The 22048-nt window shown below is 33.8% G+C and overlaps 3 protein-coding genes and 1 long non-coding RNA gene across 8 annotated transcripts in view; 3 read left to right on the forward strand and 1 right to left on the reverse strand.

Annotated features, from left to right (window-relative positions):
• The window catches only part of LOC126926348 (uncharacterized), a 34614-nt gene extending 31552 nt beyond the window's left edge, over nucleotides 1-3062 (forward strand). Inside the window, exons 10-13 of the mRNA XM_050742660.1 lie at nucleotides 37-171; nucleotides 392-669; nucleotides 786-983; nucleotides 1179-3062. Of these exons, the coding sequence (XP_050598617.1) occupies nucleotides 37-171; nucleotides 392-669; nucleotides 786-983; nucleotides 1179-1420 (853 nt within the window). The 3' untranslated portion in view covers nucleotides 1421-3062. The remainder of the gene's footprint in view (nucleotides 1-36; nucleotides 172-391; nucleotides 670-785; nucleotides 984-1178) is intronic.
• On the reverse strand, nucleotides 2779-21950 carry LOC126926405 (adenylyl cyclase-associated protein 2). 5 transcript variants are annotated; one of them, XM_050742713.1, is made up of 9 exons: nucleotides 17333-18451; nucleotides 15851-16063; nucleotides 13452-13806; nucleotides 13082-13366; nucleotides 12702-12943; nucleotides 12445-12623; nucleotides 12166-12372; nucleotides 5299-5442; nucleotides 2779-5084 (listed from the first exon to the last, which is right to left on the reverse strand). In XM_050742713.1, exons 1-9 carry the CDS (start codon nucleotides 17991-17993, stop codon nucleotides 5001-5003), a joined length of 2370 nt encoding a protein of 789 aa, XP_050598670.1. In that variant the 5' UTR covers nucleotides 17994-18451; the 3' UTR covers nucleotides 2779-5000. The 5 variants fall into 5 exon arrangements, with proteins under 5 accessions (XP_050598670.1, XP_050598682.1, XP_050598673.1 ...); XM_050742725.1 differs by lacking the exons at nucleotides 15851-16063; nucleotides 17333-18451 and adding an exon at nucleotides 21800-21950; XM_050742716.1 differs by lacking the exons at nucleotides 15851-16063; nucleotides 17333-18451 and adding an exon at nucleotides 20838-21011.
• Nucleotides 7776-12152, forward strand: LOC126926351 (putative leucine-rich repeat-containing protein DDB_G0290503). Its single transcript, XM_050742675.1, has one exon. It carries the CDS (start codon nucleotides 7776-7778, stop codon nucleotides 11928-11930), a length of 4155 nt encoding a protein of 1384 aa, XP_050598632.1. The 3' UTR covers nucleotides 11931-12152.
• Nucleotides 19000-20189, forward strand: LOC126926737 (uncharacterized). Its single transcript, XR_007714836.1, has 2 exons — nucleotides 19000-19149; nucleotides 19210-20189. It is a non-coding gene; the product is annotated as an uncharacterized LOC126926737 (long non-coding RNA).
• Nucleotides 21951-22048: the final 98 nt, after the last annotated feature.

The following is a 22048-nucleotide window of genomic DNA, read 5'->3' on the forward strand; positions in this document are numbered from 1 at the left end:
ACATTGAAACAGATGGAATGTTTCACGACGTTGCAGGATAGTCGGAGGTGGAAGCTCATCAGCTGGAAGCTGGCCATGGCAAGTAGCTCTGTACAAGGAAGGCGATTATCAATGTGGTGGAGCTCTGATTAACGAAAGATGGATTTTATCTGCCGCACATTGTTTCTATCAGTAAGTAAAGTAATAGTGTACTGGTAACGCAAATAAAAATAATTAGATCAATTGAAAGAAAAAATATAATAGAAGAGAAATATAATAAAGAGGGTATATTAAAACGAAAGATAATAAGATAAGACCAGGCTAACCGGTACACTGGAAAATATACAAACATTTTATAGAGTTGCAAAAATTGATGCAACAACCTGATGGTGTATTCCAATATCTGTCGCAGTACTCAGGACGAGTATTGGGTGGCAAGAATCGGAGCGACTCGCAGAGGAAGCTTCCCGAGTCCGTACGAGCAAGTGCTACGTTTAGACCACATATCTCTGCATCCTGATTACATCGATAACGGATTCATAAACGACATAGCGATGTTGAGGCTCGAAGAACCAGTCACATTCAGCGACTACGTTCGACCAGTGTGTCTTCCAGAGTCAGAACCAAAAAGTGGCACTACGTGCACCGTTACCGGATGGGGACAGTTATTCGAGGTCGGAAGAATATTTCGTAAGTTATAATTATTTGTCAGGTATTTGTAAAAACAAAAAAAACTAGCCACGTAGAGATACGCTGGTCTGTAACGATATACCAAAAGTATAAAAAAATACGTTTCCTCTGAGCAGCGGATACCCTGCAAGAAGTGCAACTTCCGGTAATCTCCACGGAGGAGTGTCGAAGGAAAACTTTGTTTCTTCCATTGTACAGGATAACGTCAGGAATGCTTTGCGCAGGTTTGAAGGATGGTGGAAGAGACGCTTGCTTGGGAGACAGTGGTGGGCCATTGGTTTGCTCGGGATCGGACAACAAGTACACTCTTCACGGTAAACACAGCTATTTTTAATAAAAAGAAGGAAAGATAATAATATATCAAGCAGCATAATTTATCATCTTCAAATATCGATCTGTACTTAGACTCGCCAAGATCGTTAAATAGTATTGTAATTTACGAGTGAACATCACGGATGATCTGTAAGTCTTGCCATACCGTTCAGGTATTAATTGGTCCTTCTTTCCAGGCATCACTTCAAACGGATATGGTTGCGCGAGACCTGGAAGACCTGGAGTCTACACGAAAGTACACCACTATCTTCCTTGGATCGAGTATGCGATTTCCAGGGAAGATATCCGATCCTCGATCGCTTCGTGTAAGGGCCATCGATGTCCTCTAGGCGAATGTCTACCGAAATCTCGAATATGCAACGGGTTCTTAGAATGTTCGGACGGTAGCGACGAACGTAATTGCCCTCTTAATTTGTAGTGAAATGAAGACTGATCGTATTCGTATTTATTTGTCCAAGCACGCGCATTGAACGAACAAATCAGTTAATAGTGGAATTTATAAATTTACGTTTATAATATAATATTAAAATTCGTATATACGACGATATCACGATCATAATATTATATTGAAAACGTATAAATTTATAAAAGATAAAAATAGTGAAAATATTATCTGTCAATTACAAGTTGGAATGGAAGGGACAAAACGTTAGGGAAAAGATGAATGTTTAAATAAATATAAAGGTAATTAATAGAAACGTAGGTATTAAGAAACGTCTCACGATTAAAGTGTGAAATTTTCCGTCGTTGGAAGTGTTGCTGTGAAATATTAAATATTCGTTGATTTTACATAGATGTGCAATACATAGCTAGAAATCAAAAGTTGAAGATAAATGTTAGAGAGTGTATCGTACATCGGTGTGAAATATTTGTAAAGAGTTTCGGTTATTAATGATAATTAACGATACTGTTAACACTGATTTATACTCTTCTATACAATTATCTTTGCGTTTGATAGTTAACATTAATACGTTTCAGTTATATGAATAAATCTACTAATGACTATGCGTTAGAAGATTGTTCGCGACTCGATTCGTACGAAAATAGCACGGATAGTCGCGAAGAATAGTATTGCTGAGTCACTCGTGATCGACTCAGAAATACTTGCTAGCATAGGGATATATAGTCGAACCTGGCATTTTGATTCTTTTGCTTAAATTACGAAACGAATCTCAAGGCCACGTTATATCGTGCTCATTACTTCAGTCTCTTCGTAAGTTCGAAGATTTTTAACGTAACGTGTATGTATATATGTCGTATCTAATTATGTAAAAAGATTCTTTTGATGCTAATAAACAAGAATTTTCAGAAAAGAAAGAAAAGACGCCGTTTATGGAAGTCCCAAATCATTGAATTAAGACTGTACAAAACTTTCAATGTCTTTCATCTTTTTCTTAGTAGGAGAACCACGAGCAAATTGTAATAACAAAACTGTATTAGCTATTAATAATTACAGTGACTCTTCAATGACACTCAAAATCGGATGAATTGTCTGACCATAAAAATACGGAGATATCTTTCAATATGATGTAGTAAAAAATTTAATAAATTAATAATAATTTCTATCTGTACATAATAGTCTATGCATTTAGTAATAATTTGAACAATCAAGAACATGATATGGCATGTGTATAAACGACATCTTGTAGTTAGAAAAGTAGAATTTATATATGCGAGCCTGATTCGATGAGAAGGGACTGTAATTTCTTGTTGTATCTGAAACACTTTAATCGTGTTCCAAATTCTTGAAAAGCGAAAAGAATTATGAATACAAGATTTGAATGGAATATTAATTTGTTTTATTAGGACAATTAGAAATAGCACTGAAAATCATATTCAGAAATAAATATTAATTATCCTCGATATAATACTCTATCGATATTAAAACGAAGGCTGTTAAAGATTACGGCATTACAGGCAGTGCGATCCTTAATGATAAATAATCTCAGTCAAACGATCATCATTCTAAAACCAAACGGGCATAGTACTACATACGTACATATGTAGGTATATAAATTATAAAAAAAGGTCGTATTTCTTTCGAGTTTTTCCTTCGTCTTTTTCTCTGGTAAAAAAGGATCGAACTGCTTCATTGTTATTCTATTATGATCATGTTATTCTAGATCGTGCCTTTAAGTAGTTCTAATATTAGATTATACCTACGATTAGCACAATATACCAAGAGGTAAAAATCACAATGTAATTTACGTCATGTTCAAACAGCACGCTTTTAAAATTCAATATCGAGTTTACAATTCATTTATCGTTTCAGGGAATATCTATCCTTTGCGGCTGGATCATCAACACTTTAGCACAACCGTTATTCCTGATCATTTTTCATCTCACGTCGTCTCGAAAAATACCTTTCGAGTCTGAAAGTTTTCAAACGCACGCGCATAAACGATCGATTTGTTTCTCATTAAATAAATTCAGCGTCCCATTCTATTTACACATCATGAACATTGATGAACACGGAAGACTCGCAAACTGAAAGCATAAACTTGAAAATTCAATGAAAAGTGTATTATAATATATACTGGCACGAAATAATTCCTTTCCAATCAGTTACGCTCTACGTGATTGAATTAATGCATTATATACTATAAGGAAACGATATGTAAAGTATTAATGGTGCAAAAGTCTCAAGTTATCTCGTCCTATACAGGAAATACGCTAGGCATAAATCCAGCACACTAAAATAAGAAAAAATGTTCATATAAATATGAGCTGATTTTCCAGTTACAGCTTGTTTTGTATTACAACAATCTTTTAATTTTTTAGCTAACACATACTTCGTGCAGGCTCCATTTCTCAGTCAGCTCACTCTCCAGACCCAAATTTGCTCGATTATTCAATACGGAGACATTTGAAATCTGTAGTTTATAAAACGCTAATTGACGATGTTAAAACATTCATTACCGTACCGGAACATCTCATCCGTTCGAACGAGTTCGACGATCCGTGATGAGACGTACTCACGCCTATATTGAAGCTGGAGGTAGTTCGCTTCAAAATAATCTCTGACGGTAAGTAAGTAATAACACAAAACAAGATGTAACTCGAAAACAAGATCATATCAAAGAGTTTATGTTATAAATCCTTTTCTCCTGTTTTAGCATAATGTATCCACCTCTGCTATATTTCCCACGTACAACGAAATACATACTCTGTACGTCAAGCCATTAATATGACATCGCTTAATATACAGAGTAACTATGTTAATGATTCGTGAATGCTTTCTGTTTCTGCTTCCTCGGAAACTGTTTGTTTAACATATGCGGCGCTCGCTTTTCTCCCACCGAAAACGTCGAGTGGCAATTCCATAGCGAGTAGACTGAAAAATCCCGAGAAACGATTCCATCGGTGTGGACAAAAGTTCGTTCACAATAAAAAATGGTGTAAATGTATAAAAGGTCCGATTCGAAGGTAGAAAAACTTTTGTCCATAGCTTTATACTTAAAACGAACCTACAGTCTCCTCGTATCAGCACCAACGTGCGTTAATAACACATTCGTGAAGAATGTCGAACCCATTTTCGTCCCATTATCACCTTGATAGACGAATCACAATTACTAAGGATCTAATTAAGACTATATTACAAAATATCGAGCCACAAGCGGTCGAACAACCGCGTGTTTTTATACATAAAATTTAATAAGGCTCGATCGATTGAGCGTCGTTTTAAGCGTGATTCTACAATTTAGTTCGGAATGGGATCGATGATCTTCACGAAATGCGGTAAATACCTTCGAAACAATATAATAGAGCTGCGAATATTTAAAACATTCAATCGATTTATCTAATTCAGTTCTATACTTTCGAAAAGTGTATACTCGCATCTCTCCATTAATTCTTCGCCCTTCTTCTAAAACCTTAAATTAATTAAAGAAGCAATAAATAATAGATCGACGAATCCTCTGACGATGATACCTCTAATGAACTGTACTCTTAGACAGACATTTAGTTAGGCTATGGATAATTGAGTCATCATCGAGGCTTTAGCCCAGTGAGTCGACAGCGATCGTACTGAGACCTTTGGAACTGATGGTCGTTTTGAATTGCTCCGGTATGGGATACTCCGCCTGTAAAAATACAAAATAAGAAAGATTAAAAGACATTTTTCTTTCTTTTTTGGTCAAACTCTTTCACTATGTTTTATGAGCAGTTTCATTAGATCATGAGAAAAGTTTCAAGTACAAAGGGAACTATTTATACTCGTAGAATAAATTAACAAAATTTGATTGGAAAATCCTGAAACCTCAATGTGTACAAATTACCAGTACACATCAAACTTACATAATCTCCATTTCCTCGGGGTACCATAACGTTCATCTCGCTAGACTTGCTGCTAATAAATTCCACATCTAATGAATCCGAGCTCAAATACATCTGACAACCGTCTGTTTTGTCAATAGAGATCGTGGGAACTTTTCCTAGTACCTGCAATCAAAGAAGAAAAGAAATTAATGGAATACCATAGTCTGTGAATTATCGAAGAATTTCGTGCATCGTCAATCAATTCTACGACACCAAAAATTGTCTCTTTACTTGGCTCTCGAACCAAACGCGTATTGTTCCATCCTCTTCGTAATTTTCAGAATATTACTCGTTATAATATCGAATGTAATATCAAAATATCGAAGATATTGAAATATCGCGTATACTAAGATAATCGGTTTAAAGCAACAGTAATGAAATCAGAAAATAACAAATATATAATTGTCAGGTTTTTCTCTTGTGATTTTCGATTAGAATATTATAAGGTCCTGTTGTTTGCCTAATTGTCTTGTGATCTATAATTATGCACACACTTTATATGTGTACACTATCGATATTACACACGTCGAGAGGCAATAACTGCCGATCGCAGTTTCTTTCGATTTTCCACATTTCACGTAGTGTAGGCAGAAATAATCGTAGATGGAATTTGATGAAATTTTTGAAGCCTATAGTTGAATTTTCACCTAACACTTAGCACAAACTTACTCCCGTTATCAAAATGCATTGGCAATTCGGTAAGATTTCAGTCTTTGTATTTTCTTTCTCCTCCTTTATTCCAATTAACGTGTAATATTCGAATTGAACGAAGCTGTTTCATTAACAAAACTTTGCTGTCCGTGTTGGACGAATAAAATTCGTTGATGAAACTTGGAAATGCAAATCGTTGTTAAACGCTTGATCGCTGTACGCAGGCGGAAATCTCGAACCTGTGCGAATGATCTGCGAAGTTGACTGGAAGGAATGTCCAAAAGCAATCGCAAATTACGTGTGGAACGAGATCGTAACCGACGTTCTCGACTGCCTGAGGAACGAAAGCATAGTCTGGCGGGTACAGAGAATTATTATTTTTGACTTGTGCAATGAATATCGAATTAAAGGTCTATGAATACATGAACATAGCGGTCAGGTAAGTTCTTGAAACTGATAAGACTTTTCATATCTGAACGCTATGTTCAAAAAAAAAAAAAAAGATAGAGAAAGATAAATGAAAAGGATAGTATTTATCAAATAAAGATATTCTATTAATCGTGTCAATAATATCCAAAGGTACTGGCCGTAATATCTATGTGCGTGGTATTGCTACGTATAATATATATCAAAGGGAAACGTGGTAACGATGCGTCCATTGATAAAGATGTGCTTAATAAAGTTGGATACAAAGTGGAGGACCTTGAACTGAAAGTCAATATACTAACGTATAAACTGCAGTATGGTACCTGGCCTTTACCCCATCAGGTTCAGAAATCGAACTTTAAGAAGAATCTAAGAAACCTTAGACTAACTCTGTCCAATCCGAATGATCGTAATAATTGGATAAAACATGTATTGTTAAGGTGCTAAAAAGATGTTTTTAAAAAAATGGAGAGAGAGAGAGAGAGAAAATAAAAGAAATAATGGTTATCTTGGTCTATCTTTTTAGCCCTAGACGCAACGAATCGTACTTTTCGTGTTCAAAGTATTACCCTTCGGAACATCGTCTGACCGAATTGTTCGATGCAAAGAAAAAGAGGATGTACCCTCATCTGCGGAAAGAAAACTTGCCAGTCGAATACAGCAGCAAATCATCGAAAAGTAGCAGCGATATGTCCGTAAAGTACGGTTATTGTTGCAAATATATTATCGAATGGCAACTTAATAAATTCTATTCTCAGGCTAAATTCTATGTTCAAAAATGCGATCGATCGAAAGCATCGCGAGACATTGAGAAACGAAAATTTCCAAGTGCAACATCGGAACGCGATATCGGTGCCGTTGTTCCCGAAGAAGAGGTACGCTAAATGTGGGAAAAAATTGAGGAGAAGCTCGAGGAACGCTGAAGCTGTCAAGATGAGCCCGGCGTGTAAGAAATTCACGAAAACTATAGACGATTGCAAAAAGTATTTGAAAGAATTACACGACAGCAATAAGAATCTTGGATTAGTCTGTAGCTCGTCTGAGATCAGCAATGAATCGTCGATAAAAAATTTTTGGTCAGATACACAGGTAAAAATGAACGAGTTATTAAATTCGGAGACAAAATTGTACGAGATCGTCAATGATTGTGTTTAATCGTATTACAGCAACGAAGAAGTGTTCGAAGAAAAGATTCGATCAACGTGAGTGAAAAGCTTGAAAAGAATAATAGAAATGAATACGGAAAGGAGGAAAATAAAGAAGAGAAGAAGCTTGAAAAAATTGATAGAAAGCAGCAAAGTAACGAGCAACGTTTGGAACTATCGAACGCGATTTATCCAGTTCTACAACTGATTGACAAACGTTTATTGCCCCCAAAAATGAACATATCGTTCTGCGCTGATGTGTTTCCCCAGCAACTGACCTCGAAGATGTTAGTTTCGCGCGAACCGAGGAAAAAGCTGAAGACGTCTCAAGAAGCCCTGTACCAAGTGAAAAAGAAATTAGAGAGCTTGCATAATGTTCTGCGTATGTACGAGTTGCAAAATATTGAGATGAAAGCCTCGGAGAAACAACGAGATAATAGCAATAAAATGAACAGCGTTTGCAAAAACATCGTGAGTACGCTTGTCTCAGTTACGACAGACACGGACAATTTGAAGAACACCGAAAATACCGAAATAAATATCGAAAGAAATATGAGGAATAACAGTAAGGAAATCCAACGGACAAATTCCAACAGCTCTGAGCAATACGAAAGCGATGAAACAACTAGAAGTTCAGTAGCGTCTATTCGAAATTGTTCAAATATGTTCAACGCGTATCATGTAAATAACATAAATGATCCTTATTGTCTGCTCAGAAGGAACGACGAGGCAAAAATATCTTCTACGAATAACCACGAATTACAAATAATTCCAAATAATCGGACTGTATATTCTTCTAGCGTAAAATATGAAAGAATACCTGAAAGAATATATTATACTATTTCATCGGATTCCTCTGAAGAGAAGAAAGTTAAGAAGAAAACGGTAATATCAGAAAATTTCATACCAATACCGGATGATGTATACGCGAAGGGCAATCAAGAGAAGCCATTCAGTGGCTCTGATCAATATCCAGTTGCAATGGAAACTGACGAGGATGTAATAATATCACCAGCTTCGAGCCATACAGAAGTATCAAAGGATAGTGAATTAGATGACAAGCCGACAGCGTTATTACTTCAAGAAGCCCTTCAATTCAAAAGAGCGTTATTAACGCGTGTCGAACTGGAAAAGATATGCTACATAGATGAAAAGAAGGAAGAGATAAATAACGATTCTGTATCAGATTACGGTAGGTACTCTTACGTTAACAATAATCTACAATCAAAGTTCTTGGATATTATATCAGAAGAACAATCTGTTAGCAGTTCTACCGAGAAAAACAGTAAAACTTATATGTTTTTCAATTTGAAACAAGACCTTAATCAACGAAATGAAATTAAAGACTTGGACACGTGTAAAAAATATTTGGACTCGAAGCAAAACCTTAATTCACCCTCTGAATATTTTAGTTTTAGTAATATAATCCAGGAAGGAAATGAGATTAAAAATAAGCTGTCTTTACCAAAGCATAACCACTTTCAAGGAAACGAAATAGTTCCAAGCAATTTACGGATAAGATATTTAAACGACATATTGAACGAGTCTGATGAAAAGCTTATAAAATTTGTAAGTTGTTTAAATACAACAGAAGCGAACATGAACGAAGAAAGGACATGTTACGACCATGATCATGAGAAAGAGAACTTCAAAGAGCATTTCACGCGCATGAATAATGTAAATGAGTTTATAAATCGGGACACGAATAGCGTAGAATTGTTTTCGCAAAACTTAGACGAAACTCCTTCATCGGAGAAAGTTGAAAATTCGAACAATGAGACAACTTCCAATTTTTTGAACTCTGAATCTCTGAAACAACGTGCCGATGTTAGAATTACTAAAGACACAGGAACTGATATATCGAACTTGAAACTGAGTACATTGGATAATGAAAAATACGAAGATCAAGAAATTTTATCATGCAATTTGAATTTAACTTTAAAAAGAAATCCTGGTGCGTGTTCGTTAATCGAACAAACGTTGCTCCACAGAAACATAAATAAAACATTAGAAATGCACGGTATAGTTGAAAACGAAGATCCGATATATGAATTATCAGCCAGTGAGAGTAAAGAAACTTCATGTGGAACAAATTTAATACGGGATTCATTAACATCCAGCATAAATCAGTCCAATGATTCTAACATTCCGGAACCACCATCTGTAACAGTACTGATTAACAAGTCATTAGACAAAGAAAAGTTAGAATTAGATTGGTTGAACGTCAATAATAATTTCAGTGATGATACTATCAATGAAAAAGATGTAAAAACCTGTTCAACAAACACAATTACTCTTCAGGAATATGATACTACAAACATAAATAACTATAATAAAACAGAAACTAATTACAACAAACACGATCACTTTCAAGATGAAAAGAATTCAGTTACACAAGATCTATTTACAAATCTGAATAAAAAAGAACTAATAAAAGAAACGGATTTTTTAAAATCTTACTCCAATCTTATTTCTCCACACAGCAGTATGTATTTTACAGATGAAGCCTCGAGTTCTACTACGAAATTAAATAATACACATTCAAAAAACCTTAAAGGCTATTTACACTCTAATCTGTATACGCAAAATAACAATGAAAATACATTACACAGCAAGCATGAAAATTTAAAAGATATTGCAAGTGACACTAAAGAAACGAATATCATGGCCACTGACAAATCTTTTGTCAAACTTTCCAACGATGAATTCGACATGAAACAAAATTTATCGACATTCCAAAATAAAATGTCTAATAAAAACAATTCATTATCTTCTAAACCTTGTACAGAGAATATTGATACAATTAAAGAAGCAAAGGCTTTAAAAGAAGTAAAGGAAATTCGGAACGATAGATCTTCAGTAGGATATGCTGTTGATAATTATAATTTATTATTTGCAGAAAATGTTCCGATTGACGAAACACTATCCAATTTGGCAGAAAATGTTTCGATTGACGAAACACTACCCAATTTGCCAGCGAATGATATGAAAACATTACATCTAGAACAAATTATCTCGTCAAATTTATCTCCACGACAAGTTTCTCCAAGAGAGACGAAAAACGATAATACAATGAAAAGAACGAACGCGACAATGAAATCGTGGAGCCATGAAAACTATACTTCAAAATCCGAGAAACTGAAAAGATTAATAACTTCACGAAACATAAAAGGTTTAAAATCCGATTTGTTGAACACTGTCCAAATCAAAGCAGAACATAGTACAAACACAACATATCCAAAATTAAGTGATTTATCTGCAGAACCTAGATGTAACACAGGAGATAGTGTTAAATTAAATAGAAAACGATCCCGATCGCAAGTAAGTTTTCGAACGAACGAATCACCGAAAGAAATAACACCACGGTCACATGAATACCCAAGCAATGCAAATTTTATAAATTACACTCAATCGTTAGAAACTAAATTAAAATCAAAAGGTCCTTCAAAATTCTTGTCACCAACGCCGAGAACGTCTTCAAAATCTTGCATACCGATTTTAAAAAGTCGATTGGAAGCAGCTCGAAAGACTGAAAATGAATCGCGACCTAAGAGTCCGATGAGAGGACCACTGACAATGACTATGTTCTGGAGAGATAATTCGTTTAATAAGGACCAAAATGAAATAGATGAAATTCAAGTGGAAGGTAAATCAAGAAATACAGATTCACGTATAGAAGAGGTAAACTCTTGCATAGGAAAGGTAAATGACGCTGATAATCATAAGCAAGACTTAATAAAAACATCACAGATTGCACAAAATATAAATGAAAATGCCGGCAATGATATTATTGCGCAAGAACAAATGGTAATATATGTTAACATATTCACAAAATATGACCACGCTTCGACAAAAATAGTGGATCCAAATAAGTTTTTGGAATATATTAAAAATAGAGAAATAAGTGTACAAAAGATGGAAGAAAATCAAGCCAATAAAAAGCATGATGAACTTCGAGGGATTTCCACAGAAAATGAGAAGGATAGGATACATAAAATCGTTACTGTTGTTTCTACCGTCGTAAATGGTAATGAGCTGGATCAAACTACGTCAACTAATTTATCAGTACCGAAAACACAAAAGGACTCGGTGTCGAACATTTTATTAAATTCTAAATTTAAAAATTTATGTCTCTTGTCTGTCGAGCAAAAAGAAGTCGATGTAACTGCTAAACCTTCTGTTATCGATACAAGTACATCTATATCGGATTTGGAGAATATTTCAAAAACGACAAAAAGAGCGTTAAACAAATTTCAAATATGCGGAACACCTACAGAGTTAAGCAATGAGGAATACATAGCTCTATTAGAAATTCTTCACCAGGAATCGAATTTTATACATCTAGAAGAATTGCAAAACATTTGTAAGAAGCTTACATCGAAACATTAAAAAATATAAGTAAAATTAGTTCATAAATAATATTATTTATCTATATTTATAAAATTCATCATTGATAATGTCTATTATATTTTTGTAATATACACTTTTAATACAGAACATGAACATCGTATAATTATGTTGTATATATATGTACTCATTTGGAAATACATATATTTTTCACACGATGTTAGAAAGCATTATATGTTGTTGCATCTTTTATAGATAATGGGAATAAATAACATACCTGCATTTGTACACTCTGACAATTGACGAATTCGATGCTCGACACAACAGAGTCGAATACAACGGATGATTTACGGCATGAATCCATAACGATGGAGTTAACTTTGCCTTTGACAACTAAAGTGCTATCATGACATCGGAACATATAGATTACGTTGTTCATCTCTACGTTGTCAATAAGCAGATCTTTATTGCCTTTATGATATTCCTATAACAAAAATTAAATTTCGTCAATACAGAATAAACTAATAGAATGAAGCAACAAAATGATATTACTTACCACAAGCCACTTCTTTCCATCTCTAGTAAATACAGGGGGTTTATCAATTGGTGCATTTGCAGGCAGCACTGTTTTTGTAGATATAGTATTATCAACAACTGGTGCTTTAAATGGTGCTGGTCCAGTTCTCAATGAAGGATTTTTATGTGTTTGCATGTCTGACGTGACTTTCTTTAAGTCTGTAAAATACCGATTCATTTTAAAAATTTCATTATTTAATAAATTCCGTATTTAGTAATTTAAAATGTTACACTTACTCTTTGTAATAGCTTCTCCTTGATTAATTTCGGCGAAAAGAGCACTTCTGTCATCGATAATATCTGCCGGTGTTACGTCTCCCATAGGAGGCATACACGGTGGTGGTGGTGGTGGGATGCCTGTTGGTGCAGAGCCAGTTTTTGCCCATACAAGTCCTGTTGTGTAGTGCTGACGCACATATTCCTGTAGAACACTTAGTGTCTGTACCCAAGCCTTGCACCATTCAGCATGTACTTTATTTCTGTAGATATAAAAAACTAAATGAATTCTGCATCAGTAATTAATTTCCAGAAAACAAATTGTTATACATATGAAAAAGACAATAAGAAGATATCATACTTATTATTATAAGAAATAATAGTCTATAATAAAAACTTACTTCTCTTTCCATTCCTTTAATACACGATTTGTATAAAATTGTCCAGCATCATTCATTTCTTTTATATAAGGTGCTGGAGTAGGTGATACTGCAACCCATCCCAAAGCTGGAATACTTTCACTAATTGCTGATAAATGATTGAAAAACTGAGATCCTCTATTTTTTTCACGAAACTCTTGAATCTGCTGAATCTGTGCAGATGTGGGTGCAAGAAGAGAAATTTGTTCTGATTGGTTTGTTGGGGCTGGACGACTTGCTGCAGTTTGAATAAATTCCAACTGAATGCTATGAAAATAAATTTACAATACTTAATAACTTACGTAAACATATCAAGAATTTAAAATACACAAATTGATAGTAAAGTACTTACTTGAATGCCTTTTCTACAAGCTTGCTGTGAGTAGCTACATCACCACCAATTTTTTCACTCAATTGTAAATATTCTTTCACAGGACCGTCTAAAAACTGTTTATATCCTGCGACCGACATGCTGATAAATTTATCTTCTGCTTTTTTCTCTATTGAATGAGGAGATGAGGCAGACAGCACTGAGTCACTATTTTTTACTGCTTGCGACCTCTTTGGTGATGGTGTATTTGTTTGAACAGCAGAATCTTGTGTTTCAGTTATGGATTGGACTCTTACGTTTTCCAATCTTTTTGTAACGTTTTCTAATCTATTTACCAACTCTTCTAGATGTTCCTCCTTATCGCTAGCTTCACAACCTTTAATTACAATACATTTATATGTATATAAAATGGAAATATAATTCAATATTGTGAATAAAAAAATTATTTTTTTATCTATTCAATATTATTTGTATTATTATTATTATATTATTTCTATATCTCATTTTCGTTCGTTTCTATATAAAGTAACTATAAATACACCCAAAAAGTAAACAAAATTAAATTTAGATATCCATAGAATGTAATAATAAAATATTCTTTATTACAACTATACTTTTATAAACCCAATATTTGAAAATGAAATAACAACTAATAAATTATTAATACCGATCAACAGAAAATCTTCGGTGATTGAAAGAAATATATTCCCGAAAGTTCGCATTAAGAGCGACTAAATTAAATATAGAATGAACGTATAAATAGTTACATTAACATCCACAGCCACTAGATCATTATGTTGCAAGCGACATGTAATATTATAAATAAATTTATGTGTACTTGAAAATGTTAACATAAAACAAATTCACGACAACCATAAAATTGTACCTGATAATTACTGCAAATGAAAGTTGTAAATAATAGATTAAATTAAACGAGACACGATAATCACATTGTAAATTTTAAAATAAGTGCACATCATTTTGATTACTATAAAAATTCATGAACCGCAAGAAAATTAAGGTCAAAGTATAACTTGCTTTAAATTACACAATTTTTAAATTTATAATTAAATATGAAATAATATACAAATGAATTAATTCGTTACCGGTGTTTCTGTGACTTGTGCCACTCTAAATTACAAAGACACACCTGGCTTAATTATTCTTTCCCCTGATTAAAGATTATTCCTGTACGGACAAAAGATTTCACGGACGAGATCCTGTAGCCTTTTCAGAAACGCTTGAAGAACTAAACTACGGCTCTAATGATATTCAACGCGGGTGTGTGCCGCGGCCTATTCTTAGAAAATCTGTGGAAATTGAATCACGCGTGGGTAGATACTATTCTGTATGGAATCTCACACATTAATAAGTATTTAATAATTAAAAATTCTCCGCATATCTGTATACGAATCATGTAAACATTCAAGTAAAAGATGTTTTATAATTTATAACTTATTTATATACATAAGATTAAAAAATAGATGTATATTGTTCATTGATATTTCATACTTGTAATTAAAAGAAAATGTATTTTTTATAACTAAGAAAAAACAAGAAATCACTGGTGTGTATTTTTAATGACAGTTCTAATTATTTTAAATATTCTTCTCTTTTTGTAATGAAAACGATAGTAGCGTGAAATAATACACCAAAAAGGTTGAAAGATAAGTAGATCGAAATATACAAATAGAGCGAATAATAACGAAACGCTACACTGGACGGTAACAATATGTGGAACAGAGTAAAGTTATAAACTCTTTGTCACAACTTGAAAACAAATGATTTTCCTGCGAAATAATTACCATATATAATACTCTCTTATACACAGTGTGGCATATTGATAAATTAATCATAATATTCAAGTTTTGACAGAAACATCATACGATATTTGTCCGATATCTCATCTAAAATCAATTGTTCAGAAAAATCTATCCTAAGTTTACGGAACATGTATTGTAATCTTGATATAAATAAATTTAGTCAATCGCATTAAATAATCATGATGCAATCATAAAATTCTTAGTGTTTGTAACTGCGTACATTTTTCAACTAATATCTCTATTCACATGAAATATTTTCCTAAATATAATCTCAAACAAATTTGCAAAGAAATAATAGTAATAATATTTATAATAATTCCAGCCCTCCAAGGTGCCATAGAATGGACTTGATTTACAAAAATCCTTAAGATCACTCATCTGTGTCCAAATCACGATCATACCGCACTCATCCTGCGAGGTATTTTCCACTCATTCTGAAGCATAATTAGAAAATTAGAATAGATCGGCTTGGTTGTATCCGATATTCTCATATAAATAATAATAATAATAATAAATCAATAATAAGCAAATAAATAACTCGAACAGAAGATCTAAGAGTCATACAAAGTAATAAATGGATTTAGGATGAACCCTAACCGGCGTGCACCATCGGTCCTAGAGGGTCAAACCTCACTCTGTGCTCCGTCGCGTTTTGCGTAACGTGTAACAAATCGGAGAAGAATCTGTGACGCCTTAAAGCTAGTTCGTCGCGAGCAACCGGCGTCGCCGGTGGTTCCTGCATTCCGCTGCACTCTTCTGAATCGTGTTCGCCGTCTTCCTCCTCCGAAAGCCACCGAGGAATTGACGAAACTGCGCATCGTACACCCCAATATAGATATCTTTATCTACATATCTGCAGTGACTCACGAAATGCAGTTGAACGCTTGTAGAAAATTTTTATGAATGTATTATGTGTCTTACACAAAACATATTGAAATTTCGTTAGCTCTGTAATAATCATGATCGTAATGGCAAAATTCAATTTAGTTAATGCACGTAAAAGTTGCAGGATATTGATTGCAAGCTATGTACAGTTCATAACGATCGATAAAATAGTTGAACAATCAGTTACTTATTATATATCAGTAAGTCAGGTTATTTAGTTATTATTAACGTTGACTCGTGCATTAATGTTTAACTGAAATATACTTATCAATCTTTTATATAAAAGGATGATCCGAAAGATGCAATTTTTTCAAAATATACATATACACTAACAAGCCCAGTAATCTTTGGAATCGAATTTTTTTCCAAAACTAGCTAATAGCGATGTTACAAAAATATTCCAAAAAAAAAAATTCCGGAATATTAATTTTTTACTAACAATAAGTGCATGTTCGCATTACACTTGTATATACATTTTCGAATTGGTTTAAAACTTGTCTAATATGCTAATGAAATTTGAAAATATTTTGTATAATACATATAATATGAACGTACAACTTTTCTACGACAAGCGTTGAAATACTTTCGTATAGCCATTATTCGTTGTATGCAATTTCCTCGTTTATAATTCAAAATAATTCAACGCATTTCAAATCCTACGTTCCAACACGATAATGAAATTCTTAATTTAGCATGTAATTGCTTGTAATGAATTTTTAACATATTTGATGCTGTTATTAATATTGTAAATCACATGTAAGGAAATGTTGAAAAATCAACGGGAGAACGAGTCGTGAAATGAGCAAATTGCATATTTATATAGATGACGGTAGGAAATTTCCATTTTTGGCTTTGCTTTAAAATGAAAAATTCGTTCGCAGGTCACGGAATTATGCATTCTAGCGAGCAACAAACCTAATTATGTATATATACATTACGAATGTAAATATTAAAATATGTGTAATTTCGAGAGTGAATCAGTATCTCAAAAAAGCGAAATTGAAATTTAACGCATAAACCAGTTCGATTACTATCGCATTTCCATATTTGCTGTCACGTTTTATATATATATAACGCGTTCTATTTATCAGAAAGTATAATTTAACATCCTGCGCGAATCTTTCATCTTTAAACGAATTTAAAATTATCTATTTTCTTTATCAAGGAAAAACTGCGCAATAGGGATATATGTACCTGGCGGCGTCATTTTATTCGCGTTGGTATCGTTCGGGCAAGCTTCGAAAACGGAATCATCGCCTTCCTCCTCGGGCCCATCATCGATCGTTCTCTCGATACACGCGGAAGAGTCATAAAGATTGGTCTTAAGGGTATCAGAATCCCCAGAATTCGGTATTGCTTCTATCGCTCCGCCCTCATCCACGTATCCGCTTACATTATCATTTTTCTCCGCCTTTCCGTTTCCATTAACATCCTTACTTCCGTTTACTTCGCCATCTTTCTTCTCTGGTTTCGTTCGATCACCCTCGATTCTGGTATCGTTCTCATTGTCATCTTTCTTGCTATTGTTCGATTTTACTATTGTTTCGGTTCGCAAGAGAGAATTATCGTTGACCTCGTCGCGCTTTCCGGTAGGCAACGGACTCTTAACGGTCAGGTCGTCGACCACTTCCGTGCTGTTTTTCTCCATCGACGGAGAAACTTTCTCAAATCTCTGCACGTCGCCGTTCAACTTCTCTCGTCTACCGGTCGGCCCGTTTTCCTCGAGCTTCGATGAATCAATGCCAACTAATTGCGAGTCGACCGCTTTCTGATTTTTCTTTGGCGTCGACTTCGTCACCTCGCCGTTCGGCCTCTCCTTCTTTGAGCTTTTGTTGCACACACAGCATTTAAACATCGTCAATATCGATTATGGATTTCCGTTGTATCAGCAATAAACGCCTTTCGCCGGCTTTCAACCGAACTTTCGATGCTTTCAAACCGATAGGCCGGTATGTGTTATGTCACGCGGCTCTTATCAACTAGGATCGTTTTACAACGATACCGTTTGATCCGTTCGAATCAATTGATTCGAAAGACCCGATAAAATTGATCGATACATTTCATACGTATCAACGAGAGACAGAGAGAGAGAGAGAATATATATTATATACAAGCACGGACAACTTCGTAACAATGTAAAATATTGACTGCTAATTCGGAGTTTCGTGTCGTTTTGTTTTTTTCCTTTTATATAGATTAAAATATATGTAACAATGGTAAATAGAAAATAGGGTAAACGGTTCTTAATTTATAACGATTATTGACTCGGAATAGTATTGAAGATAATAACGGCGGATAGAAGAATACTTTAATATTTAGGCTCAAGTTCAACGCTGACCCCTCCTCACAGCCGTATATAGTTGAAACTGGTACTTGAATATTTTAGCTCTGCTGGCCCTTTTCAACCAAGCAACCGAATATTTCGTTTCAACCGGATTTCCCACGGGAATCACCAACTATAAATTGTTTGATGTGCAGCCGGTATAAATTACATCTGTTCACAGCCGGTTTATGTATTTACGGTATGTATCCATTGATATCGTAAACTAGCAATCAAATACGCGCTTTAGCGAAACAATAAGATTAGTAACTAACACCAATTTATTTCCTTTCTTTACAGAAGCTACTAATAAACAATCTGATTAACGATCAACGTACATCGGAAGAGCTATATCTATCATTTATTGTCAATATTAACAAAGATAAAATATTTATGTAAGTTTTATCAAGCTTATATTTGCTGTTTCAACGACTCAAAAATCTTCACTTTATCATTTACAAGCAACAGTTTCTAGGAACACATACGTAACGTCTTCATAATAAATACATATGAGAACATTTACAACAAAATTACGACACTTTCGAGGAATCGTGCGATGTGTATAGACGTGTATTTTCCCCGCGAATTTCCCTTGATGGCGCGATGATCGATTCCAACAACGCCCAAGTTTACGTTTTCGAGATCAGTGTAACAGATATAGAAATGGACGTTGTATGCCCATGTAATGCAAGTAAGTAAAAAAACGATCATCAAATTTTTTGATATTTCGAAACGCTAAATTCTATTTTAGAATGGTTTCAGATTACAAGATGTACGAAAAAAATAAGTTTCGCGTTAGAGAAAGAATAGGCATTCTATCTGGCAGTAACCGTACATCCTTCCAAACGTGACCCGCATTCGTCTTTTTCATAATCTTATGAAAGAAAATGAACCAGAAGCTAATCTGATAAGTAGCAGTCAAAGGATAAACGTACACGTATATAGAATATCACAAGCGCATGCTTTTCAATTTCAATGCATGTGAATAATATAACGAATAGAATCGCGGATGGACAAACGTTCGGTCGACGGAGAAAATTTACATACATTTATCTGTAACGAATCACGTTTAAAAACTCAACCGTACAGAATGTAATTAAGAAAGTAAATTAATATTGTGCACGAGACGAGATTAATGTTCCATCCTCACTAAGAAATGTTTGCAACGCTCGTTTCAATTGCATATCCTTTTTAACCAGTCGACTTAATACTATAATATATAGTTTGGCAAAAAATTTGTTTAGCTCTTGGAACACCACCCAAATATTTAAAAAATAACGATTGATATCAAATCACTTCCAGATATTGCAGTGTTATTGACACTTGATAAAAAGCTGAACTCGAGTTAGACTGCACATTGCGAATGAAAATATTGAATGAATTCACGAGATTTGTAAGGGTGGAGTGTCTACCCTCTAAAACAGTCTACTTTAGAAGCAGCCGGCGCAATGCTCTACTGCTTTAGGTTTCGACCGGCACTCTGCGGTGCTGCCGCAGGGTGGTCAAGACCCGAAATTGTTGCAGGTTCTTTAGGTAAAGAGCCACGTGCAGCGCAGGACTTTCGAAATCTAACTTCGTTTCTAACAGGACCGTCAAACTTTAACCCGTAACTGTTCTTCGCGGCAACTAGAAGTCCAACGGATTACTAATTCAGTCCGATACATGAATGTAACTACTAACAGGATGTTAGTCAATAAATAAAATCATAAGATCTGGTTTAGTATAAAATTACTACTGATATAAGAATATATTAAAGCACACATGTCTTGTACAGAAAAAATTTAACTCGTAGAACGTTTCCCACAGACAGATCGGAATGAAGATCAAATAGTTCATAATGACTCACATTCGCATTTAACTCACATTTTCGGTACACCTATGAACGTATTTTATTCTTTATCAGACTTTGCTTTATTACAAATAGCTTACACTGATAATGATAAATTTTATCTAAAACTGAAATATTACAATGTTTTAAATTATGTTCCATACGATTAATGCTTAATATAAATTCCATTATTATGAATTACAGCAAAAAATTACCACGTATTTATGTAATGTTATATAATGATCAACATAAAAATAAGTAATAAAATGTTGACCATTATTTTATAAGAATTGAATACATACTCAACATAAAATTTCCACAATATAATATTTATTATAATTGTAATAATAGCTTCATAACCATCTTTTGCATTCACATATAATTTATTCAATAAAAAACTACAAAATTATAATTAGTTAATATAATATATTGATTTTTTGATAATTTGTTAAACTTTCATGAATCAAACATTGAGTATTATAAACAGTAATAGAGTACATATCATTTTTCATATTGCATCAGAGAATAAAAGAATTTTAATTTATACTCACGATTTTTCCACATATTTAAAACCTTTTTATAAGCACCTGGTACCATTCGGGAATTATCTTCTATCGTTTTACTAAGTTCTGACATTTCGAAATAACGTTTTTCACTAATCACGCAAATGACTGTTAAAAAATATAATGATAAGCAAAATAATGATAAATAGAATACAAAAACTAATGCGTTCGACGTGTAAATGATGAATAATGATAACGGACTCACTTCGTCAGCTTTCACGATGGAATTTTAATCTCGCGTCAGAATCACAGGACCGTATCATGTAACCAACCTAATAATACAAAATCTTGGTAATGAATGTTTTGTTAATCATTACCAAGATTTAATAAGATTATTATATCCCAAAGCAGTACCTTTAAATAGAAGTAATCAAAAACATATCTTTATATAAATTTAAATACTTCTATCTAACATTAAATTGAATAACTTCATACGTTAAATAAATATATCCTTATATAGGCATCAAATTTTAAATACCTTCATTAAAAATGTTATTTGTATTTTTTAAATTACAAATCTCAATTTTTACAGCAAATATGAAACATAGTAATTAAAATATGTTATTTAATGAGATTTAGATACCTCTTCAACATTGTACAGGATTAAAATACGTTACCAGGTGTCAAGTGTCAGGTGCAGCGTAGTATGACTCACAGTCGAAACACAGCAGGAGATACATACAAGTATAACCATGTTCATAACCAAACCAAATACAATTTCGTATCTTTTATCGAAAAAACAATTATAACTCTTCAACTTACACATACGATATATTGCACTTTTCGAGTACACATATATGTATATATTTATATATGAATTACATTAAAGTACAGATAATGTAAACTGCGGAACCTCGTAAATAGTAAAATGTTTTCAGCAAAGCTAATATGAGTCTAGCGGCAGTGAGATGCATTAAACAGTATTGATAAATTAATAACAATTCGCTTACCAGTATGAACCCTCAATGAAAGTCAGCGATATGTACACTGTCACTTTATGACAATCGACTTAATAACAACACAACAAACACGATACACAAGTGGCAAGAATTCAATCTGACAACATAACTAACTACATATACTGGGGCGTTTGCCGGATACCGGAAGTACTACTCTTACTATTGCGCGAGCTTAAAATTGTTAATCGCGCATGCGCCCATGTTTAAATATAATCTCTAAAAGAAATTTATCCGAATTCT

This window comes from Bombus affinis, chromosome 2, assembly GCF_024516045.1.
Source record: "Bombus affinis isolate iyBomAffi1 chromosome 2, iyBomAffi1.2, whole genome shotgun sequence".
Taxonomy (NCBI): Eukaryota; Metazoa; Arthropoda; class Insecta; order Hymenoptera; family Apidae; genus Bombus; species Bombus affinis.

Coding starts and splice junctions, on each gene's coding strand:
- LOC126926351 (XM_050742675.1), top strand. CDS start 7,776: ATGAACATATCGTTCTGCGCTGATGTGTTTCCCCAGCAACTGACCTCG.
- LOC126926405 (XM_050742713.1), bottom strand. CDS start 17,993: ATGTTTAAATGCTGTGTGTGCAACAAAAGCTCAAAGAAGGAGAGGCCG. Junction 12,373..12,444: donor ATGGAAAGAAGTGGCTTGTG/GTAAGTAATATC, acceptor TTTTTGTTATAG/GAATATCATAAAGGCAATAA. Junction 5,443..12,165: donor GTCAGAGTGTACAAATGCAG/GTATGTTATTTA, acceptor CTTTGATTGCAG/GTACTAGGAAAAGTTCCCAC.